This window comes from Heliconius melpomene, unplaced genomic scaffold, assembly GCF_056956725.1.
Source record: "Heliconius melpomene rosina isolate 202511_hmr_F unplaced genomic scaffold, ASM5695672v1 ptg000033l, whole genome shotgun sequence".
Lineage (NCBI taxonomy): Eukaryota > Metazoa > Arthropoda > Insecta > Lepidoptera > Nymphalidae > Heliconius > Heliconius melpomene.
In genome coordinates, this window is record NW_028181867.1 from 1 (window position 1) to 9596 (window position 9596).

At 39.3% G+C, this 9596-nt stretch overlaps 1 protein-coding gene and 2 pseudogenes across 1 annotated transcript; all 3 read left to right on the forward strand.

Annotated features, from left to right (window-relative positions):
- Window positions 1–509: 509 nt before the first annotated feature.
- Window positions 510–2767, forward strand: LOC146526457 (uncharacterized; annotated as a pseudogene).
- Window positions 2768–5459: 2692 nt separating this feature from the next.
- Window positions 5460–7801, forward strand: LOC146526458 (uncharacterized). The gene is made up of 2 exons (XM_085207105.1): window positions 5460–7057; window positions 7144–7801. Exons 1-2 carry the CDS (start codon window positions 5564–5566, stop codon window positions 7354–7356), a joined length of 1707 nt encoding a protein of 568 aa, XP_085063231.1. The 5' UTR covers window positions 5460–5563; the 3' UTR covers window positions 7357–7801.
- Window positions 7802–8355: 554 nt separating this feature from the next.
- LOC146526459 (uncharacterized) lies at window positions 8356–9376 on the forward strand (annotated as a pseudogene).
- Window positions 9377–9596: the final 220 nt, after the last annotated feature.

The window sequence follows — 9596 nt, forward strand, 5'->3', positions numbered from 1 at the left end:
ACCTGGTGTAGACATTTTTATTATGGTCCTTAATTTCAGAATAAAATAAGATTATAGTTTATACCTGTATTTAAATTAAGATAATATTCAGAAAATTTTAAGATTCGTTGTAGGTAAGGTAAAAATACACGTGATGTTGAGAAGGGGGAGGGGTGGTGGTCTTAAACCTCACTACGTATCACCAATGGGGGAGGGGGGGTTAAAAAATGCTAAAAAAAGATCACGTGATTAATGGACAACCCCTAACAGAAAAATCACAATCAAAGCCTACTAAACGAATTTTTCTTTCGGAAATATTAAAAATTTTCGATCCGTTAGGCTGGATACTGTGCTTCTGTGCTCCTGGCATACCCACTTTGGCAGTAGACTAGACTAGTAGTGTTCCTATAATCCTATAATCCTGCTAACTATAATACCCCATATTTCATATGAAAACAGCTGCAAGAGTCGGAGTGGAAGAACATTAATAAAATTTAAATCGTCGCCAAATTTTATAAAAATGAAAAAGTATGCGTAGTATACGGTCCAAAATAGGTAACGAGGTAGTGTATGCTGCGACTTTGAGAGCCGCGCCCGATCCACCTCCGCCACCTAATATAGGCGTGCCAGTATCCGAACCACAGTCACATAAACTTAACCCTTCTGGGGTAAATTTACTCCTATCCCGGGGGCTGTTATATACTAGCCATGTATGTAATAACCCTTACTCCTGTAATTCCGTATTTCCCTGTCAGCATCTTTTGCGAGTCTCTCAGATTGAGAGACGTATTAAAGTCAGTCTGGATCTAACGACTCACGACGCGTTCCACGATTGTTCAAAAGTACGAATAAAACAAGACATTAGTGACCCGACCCGAGTCTATAGGTTCGCGCACAAGTACGATAACTCACAACTGGTGGGAGTGTACACGTTCTGTCACAAGTACCATAACTCCGTGTGCACTTATGCTAACTGTAAATATGTGCATGCCTCGGTGTTTGAAGAGAGGAACTTCTACAGGACAGGGATATTGCCGCCACATTCTCTGGCACATCATAAGGTGAACGTGCTGCAGCTTCTACCGCCGCCGCCTCAACCGCCACCTGAGGAGCATTCTAAGGAGTATATTATACCATCTATGTCATTTTCCAACCCTCCGCCACCATTACCTAATAACATCGACATAAATAAATCGATACAAAATTGTCTTCCGATGGATGCCTCGGGATCGGAGGAGCTTCGAACTACACTTACCCAGAAGCTCAATGTCTCCGAAGCGGCCATGGACAGCTATATAATACTTGGGACCGCGCGACATCGATGTCACATACCACCAACACGAGGCTAAGAGGTGCAAGAATTGCGATCTTACGGAGTTCAAATTACAGTACAACGAGGACAAAGTGGAAAAAATGCTGCAATCTAGACAAGAGCTAGAGAAGAGCAAAATCGTGTTAGAAAAGAAGAGTGAGAAGATGTATTCCATCATCATGGCGTTACTTACACCAACGCTAGTGTATTTCATTGTTGCAGTAGTAAGGGAAATGTAAGTAGTGCGTTCCTATTATTGATTGACGATCATATTTTGGAAAATATACGAATTTGTACAGAGTTAGAAGGCTCTCGAGTTTCGGGGAAATCCTGGACAATTACGCAAGAAAAATTGAAGGCATTTCTTGCAATATTGTATGCACGTGGGGCATACGAAGGAAATACTTTGAGACTCCAATATTAGTGGAACAACAAGTGGGGACCATCATTTTTTTCTAGCACTATGAGTAGACGAGATTTTACTGATATTTTACAAAAGAAATGAGAGGAGTCAACGTTTGCAAACAGACAAGTTCGCTTTAGTCCCAGCAGTTTGGGATAAATTTATTGAAAACAGTCAAAATTGCTTCAAACCGGGAGCTTACATTACCGTAGATGAGCACCTTTTTCCGACGAAGGCTAGATACAGATTTACTCAGTATATGCCAAACAAACCCCAAAAATTTGGCATCAAATTTTGGCTGGCCTCTGATGTAAAAACAAAATACGTGGTAAATGGCTTTCCATATTTAGGAAAAGACGAGACTCGAAACTCGTTTTCTTACAGAAGTCGGTTAAAAAAGACGAATCTACCAATATTAATACAAAAAGGAAGGGTAAAGGTAAAAAGTCGAAATTGAATGCAAATCATAATTATTATAAAGAGAATGATGTGCCAAAAAATGAAAATCACTTGAAGATGTAATTGCAAGTTTGCACAACGTTAGTACAAGTTCTTTCGATATAGCTACTCTGCCGCTATTTTTTGAGGATGATCTAAGTGGTATTGGGGACATTGAATCAGTTGTTATGAACAATGAACATTTCATAGAAAACCAGAAAGAAGGTCAACAGAAAAAAACTGAAGTTATTTTACGTTCTACTCAGCAATTATGATTTGAAGAATATATTGTCTACAGGAAATAAACAATCAACGTCTACTAATCAAACAACTGTATGTACAACTGGCCGTTCTAGACGTCCCATTATTTATAAAAATGACGAGGATATTTTGAGGGATTTAATGTGAATTAACTATTAATTATTATTAATATTAAGAATTATGGATTATAAATTATTAATTTTCAATTATCTGTGTAAACAAAAGTCAAAACGTCACTGGCGGAAGTTAAGTCGCGTTATGTTTACCTTGAATTTTGAGTGATATGTAAGTGTTTTAAATTATTTAGATGTTGTTTAATATTAATTTTATCATTAATCAAATTTCTAAAATTGTGTTAAATTTTACATGTGATTACTGAGCATTTTATTTAAATGTAAAATTGTTATGCGCCAGTATTTAAGCGTACTATCAAAATAGATTCTTTCAAGATTGGAAACAAACAAATATTAAGTTTTTAATTTTACTTATGATGAAAATATTACTGGTAATAAAATGAAAAGTACTATCCTAGTTCAATATCATTTTGTTTTCAATTTTGAATAAAGTTTTGTGTGAATCTTTATTGTGAATTATGAATATGAGATACATCCGGTAAGCTTAGTTTTGGAGGGAAATTGTAACCTATAAAAACACCCCAAAAACAGAAATGAGCACAGTCTTCCCGACGTTGTAATACTGCCAGCAAGCTCTAAGCAAACGTAATTAAGTTAGGTTAGGCCACTGTAAATTTTTTGAAAAATCGATTTTTTTTATTGGCTTAAAAAATAGTTTAAACCCTCTAGAATTAGAAAAAAGGTTCCGTGCGAAAAAAAATTTTTTTTCCTTAGGAAATAAAGGTCGCCGCCAAGAGCGACAAAACTTACTCCGAAACGACTACCTGCGGCAAACATAATGGGCCATATGGCACCATAGCCCCCTCCGCCCTATTGTTTCCAACCGCCTGTATTGTTGTACCACGTGTCTTTTCGACCCTTTTGAGCATTATGAGCATAAAATTCCGTTAGTTTTGCGACAGCAAGCGCACAGTTGCCCAGCGCGTGAAGTGCAAAACGTGCGGATCTGACATTGAGTTTCGAGAAAGAAGTCCTCGTGATTTAGGCTTCAAAATTGTGATCGCTTGCCCAAAATCCGTCGAAATCCCGATTCCATCGAAAATATGAAAAATGAGATCTGGGTAACCCTTTTTCAAAAAATGTCAACGGATGAAAAGCCTCAGCACGAAAAATGTTCAGAGAATTGGTGCAGTTGGAAGAAAGCGAAAGCGGAAAATGCCTTGGATGCGTATCATCACAATCAGCCAATGAATGAGGAGGTTTATGAAGCCATCAAACCCATCTACATGGAATTGAGCCGGGACGACTTGCTGGAGCGTTGCTTGGGAGCCTATAGTCAAAATAATAACGAAAGCTTCAACGCAACCGTTTGATGTTTGGCCCCCAAATCATCTTCAAGCGGAAAAACTGTCCTAGATATCGCGACGGATATCGCTGTTTGCACATTCAATGGCGGCCTTACCAACGTCTTGCAAATATTCAAGATGTTGGAGGTGGAAATTGGTGTACAGTTATATAATTTCTGCATCGAAGCCGACGCCAAACGCATTACGCACGCGGAGACATCTCTGAGCGACGCGGCAAAAAGTGCGCGCGCGCTCCAAAAATCTACCAGGAAAAAAGAAGACGAAAATTTGGCCATCGATGGACAAATGTATGGTGCTGGGATTGTAGACTAACGGTAAAAAAAATTTTTACCCTATTTTTTTTATTTTTTCCAATAGAAAACTATTCGTAAAACTTTAAACGCGTTTTTCTCGAAACACGGTTTTTCGAAATGGCACGCAGCACCACTCGAACAATTTTCATTTTTATTACTTGAAATTTTGACCAGATGTGAACATTAACATTCTCTAGTGAATGTCGATCGGGATTTTCAATAACTTTATTTATTGATTTTTTATTAACAAAAAACTAGCCGTTTTCTTCGTCAAAGATAGCTGTGGAACCGCCATTTTGTTTTTTTTTTTCGCTGTAAAAAAATTTAATAATAAAGTTTAATGTATGCCCGATAACACCCTTTAAAGTTTTTTTTCAATTACCTTCAATTTTAGAAGCAAAAAATTCGTGAAAAAACCGTTTTTTTTTAACGTTACAGTGGCCTAACCCCTTAAGTGATAGTTTAAGTGCTAAGTGTTTAAGTGTCAGTGCTAAGTAGAAAGTGTTCATAATAAAGCGATTTAGAGTGAAAGTTTATAATTGATCTACCCAGTGAGTAGAAGTCTCTTTCAAGTTGTACCAATACAAGAAGAGCAAGAATCTCCAATACTATTAATTAGTTGCGGTATCCAACCAGATAGACCCTTGCCAAATACTACTACTGGAACAGAACCGAAAAAGAGAGTTAAAGAAGAAAAAGAGAAAGAAACGAAAGAAGAGGAAGAAAAAAAGGAAAGAAAAGAAAAAAGAGGAAGAAGAGGAAGATGGGGAAAAGGGGGAAGAAGAGAGAATAAATTATGGTATGTTACAAACTTCTTATTATGATTTTATTTCTAATCCAGTCTTAGTCCAGTGACTATTGTTAATTTTAGACAAAATGGAGATGTCACATTGCAATTTTTCTGGTCTCATTTTATAATTTAAATAAAACACAACAACACTGCTCCTCGAATATGTGAATCAATATAATAAAAAAGATCAAATAACTGGCCTTCGCGTTATTCAACCGTGTAATAAGTGCCAAAATAAAAATATAGTATATATTTTTCAGGTGCAAGCCGCGTATCAAAAATGGCAACGAGGGGAATTAGAAATCGATCAACTCCCTATTCTACATCCTCGGCGTCTCGTAGCCGTAGGAATGTAGGCGTCCAGACGTCGTTTTGTAATGGTTCACGTTCCACATCCACAGCTACGTTTCGGAATCAAGTCTTTGGTGGAACACCAACAATTTACAATGTATGCTCTTGCAAAGATCACACTTGTTCCAAAGATTAGAAAGAATATAAGAAGTTAAATTATAATATAAGAAAATAATATTTACTTTTATTTAATTATGAATATAATTGACTAGCGGACGCGCGCAGCTTTGCTTGCGTATTTAAGGGTGAATTATAATTACCCATGAAACATGTGTTCAATGAAATATTTTTCTGAATGAATTCACCCGATACACCAAGTGCAAGCAGCTCTATACTGCAGCTTGTACGTGCTACTCCTGCACAGGATAAGTTGAAAAATCAGATTTCTCTTCTTCAAATGGAATTCGACTTAGCAGTTCGTCGTAGGGATTTTCTGGGCGCCACTGAAAATGAGACACGTGATGTGACGAAACTGCGCCGAGAAATTGATAAATGCACAAAAGAACTACGGAAGAAGGAGCAACATATGCGTCACTCCCAGTCACATAGATTATCAATAAAATCAAAGATTAAACTTGCTTGCAATCAGAGTCCGATTGTAGCTGATCTTCTTAAGGCGCGTTCTGCCCCAGGTCGCCCACGCCTAGAAGAGCAACAACCGCAATTGCTAAAAACTATCGTCGATTTGGCTATGTTTGGTGCTTCTGCGGAGGAACGGCGTCGCTCAGAAATTGTTCGCAGTTGCCGAACACTTACTGACCTCCATGAAAAGCTAAAGGAGCACGGATTTCAAATTTCGAAGAGTGGCACGTATCTTCGATTGCTCCCTAGAAATTATACCACCTTGGAGGGTGAAAGGCATGTAGTCACTGTCCCTGTCAAATTGAGTCGCCCTGAGGCAGATCACCATAAGGCTCATGTCGATCAACATTTTTGTGTCGCCACAATAAGATCCTTGGAAACGCTGGCATCTATTCTCGGGCCAAAACAAGTGTTTTTTTTGTCCCAAGATGATAAAGCCCGGGTACCTATAGGTTTGACAGCGGCAAATAAACAAGCTCCTCTCCTGATGCATGTCGAATATCGTGTCTCATTGCCTGATCATGATTGGGTGATTGCTACAAGGCACAAATTGATCCCTAGTGTATATGCTGGGTGCATCATAAAAGGAAATGATATGGGCCGTGCTGAAGCAATTACTTATTCAGGGCCAACATACGTGGCGATTAGAAGTGGCAAACATTCCTCTTCGACAGCTTCTACTCATGCTGTGGACTTCAATAAGCTTGCTACACTCAACAATTTCAAGGAAATTATGCGGGATGAAGAAGGACGCCTGAAACCAGTTGTTCTGATTTCATCTGATGGAGGACCCGATGAAAACCCGAGATATCCAAAGGTTATTTCCCATGCCATACACCACTTTGTCAAGCATGATTTAGATGCAATATTCATTTTTACGAATGCACCCGGCAGAAGCGCATTCAACCGTGTTGAGAGAAGAATGGCGCCTTTAAGCCGGGAATTATCTGGACTCATACTTCCGCATGATTCTTATGGAACTCATTTGGATGAACAAGGGAGAACAAAAGATCATGATCTCGAAAAAATGAACTTTCAGAAGGCTGGAGAAGTTCTCACAGAAGTATGGAATAATATGGTTATCGACGGCCATGACGTCGTAGCAGAGTACCTCGAGCCCGATGACACTGCTGAAAGCTTTGTTCCAGACTTGCCTTCTCTGCAGTGGCATAGCGAGCATGTGCGAGAGAGCCAGTATTTGCTTCAGGTACATTAGTAAAATCTCATTTATTATTATTTTATCATTTACTTTTCTTATCTAATATGATTAAGATATCTTAATATTATTACCAGGTGGTGAAGTGTGATGACCACGCTTGCTGTGGAGATTTGCGGAGTTCTCGTCGATCTATTCTTCCTGAACGCTTCGTTATACCTCCTTACCCAATTTTGCAGTCGTCTAGTGGTCTATGTATTCCGAAGCCTCAAGAGGCTCTTGAGGCTTGCAATGTAGCAAATTGCTACATTTCTTCTGCGTCGGTCTCTTGGAATCACCCCAACGCATGAGGGCTTTAACAAATTGCCGTATGACCTGTATTGCCCTAGTCTGCAAAAGGATCGTCGGCAACTTTTGGATCGGACGTGCCAGTGGTGTGGATTGTACTTCTGTACAAAGAAGAAAGTTAAGGAACATGTAAATTCATGTCACAAGCAACCTAATCCGAGCAGTAATAGTGTAGAGATGCACAATGTTCGTCCTTCACGCATCCTCACGCGACGATCAATCGGCAGATCGAAAGAAATTCTCTGCGTTGTGCGCGAAAATGATGACACCGAGTGGCTTGATGAAACCGATGTTGATTTTCAACAAAGCACAGTGCCAACAACTGACCTGCAAGATGCTTATCCAGTTGTTAGTGTTGAAGAATGTCTTGCTAATCCGTGGTCCGAGGACAATATACATTAAATATATTTATGTACTAGTACAATACATGTTTTTCCTATGATTAAACTCTTCGTTTATTATTATTGTTATGGCAATAAAAAAAAACTTGCAACCTGGTGTAGACATTTTTATTATGGTCCTTAATTTCAGAATAAAATAAGATTATAGTTTATACCTGTATTTAAATTAAGATAATATTCAGAAAATTTTAAGATTCGTTGTAGGTAAGGTAAAAATACACGTGATGTTGAGAAGGGGGAGGGGTGGTGGTCTTAAACCTCACTACGTATCACCAATGGGGGAGGGGGGGTTAAAAAATGCTAAAAAAAGATCACGTGATTAATGGACAACCCCTAACAGAAAAATCACAATCAAAGCCTACTAAACGAATTTTTCTTTCGGAAATATTAAAAATTTTCGATCCGTTAGGCTGGATACTGTGCTTCTGTGCTCCTGGCATACCCACTTTGGCAGTAGACTAGACTAGTAGTGTTCCTATAATCCTATAATCCTGCTAACTATAATACCCCATATTTCATATGAAAACAGCTGCAAGAGTCGGAGTGGAAGAACATTAATAAAATTTAAATCGTCGCCAAATTTTATAAAAATGAAAAAGTATGCGTAGTATACGGTCCAAAATAGGTAACGAGGTAGTGTATGCTGCGACTTTGAGAGCCGCGCCCGATCCACCTCCGCCACCTAATATAGGCGTGCCAGTATCCGAACCACAGTCACATAAACTTAACCCTTCTGGGGTAAATTTACTCCTATCCCGGGGGCTGTTATATACTAGCCATGTATGTAATAACCCTTACTCCTGTAATTCCGTATTTCCCTGTCAGCATCTTTTGCGAGTCTCTCAGATTGAGAGACGTATTAAAGTCAGTCTGGATCTAACGACTCACGACGCGTTCCACGATTGTTCAAAAGTACGAATAAAACAAGACATTAGTGACCCGACCCGAGTCTATAGGTTCGCGCACAAGTACGATAACTCACAACTGGTGGGAGTGTACACGTTCTGTCACAAGTACCATAACTCCGTGTGCACTTATGCTAACTGTAAATATGTGCATGCCTCGGTGTTTGAAGAGAGGAACTTCTACAGGACAGGGATATTGCCGCCACATTCTCTGGCACATCATAAGGTGAACGTGCTGCAGCTTCTACCGCCGCCGCCTCAACCGCCACCTGAGGAGCATTCTAAGGAGTATATTATACCATCTATGTCATTTTCCAACCCTCCGCCACCATTACCTAATAACATCGACATAAATAAATCGATACAAAATTGTCTTCCGATGGATGCCTCGGGATCGGAGGAGCTTCGAACTACACTTACCCAGAAGCTCAATGTCTCCGAAGCGGCCATGGACAGCTATATAATACTTGGGACCGCGCGACATCGATGTCACATACCACCAACACGAGGCTAAGAGGTGCAAGAATTGCGATCTTACGGAGTTCAAATTACAGTACAACGAGGACAAAGTGGAAAAAATGCTGCAATCTAGACAAGAGCTAGAGAAGAGCAAAATCGTGTTAGAAAAGAAGAGTGAGAAGATGTATTCCATCATCATGGCGTTACTTACACCAACGCTAGTGTATTTCATTGTTGCAGTAGTAAGGGAAATGTAAGTAGTGCGTTCCTATTATTGATTGACGATCATATTTTGGAAAATATACGAATTTATACAGAGTTAGAAGGCTCTCGAGTTTCGGGGAAATCCTGGACAATTACGCAAGAAAAATTGAAGGCATTTCTTGCAATATTGTATGCACGTGGGGCATACGAAGGAAATACTTTGAGACTCCAATATTAGTGGAACAACAAGTGGGGACCATCATTTTTTTCTAG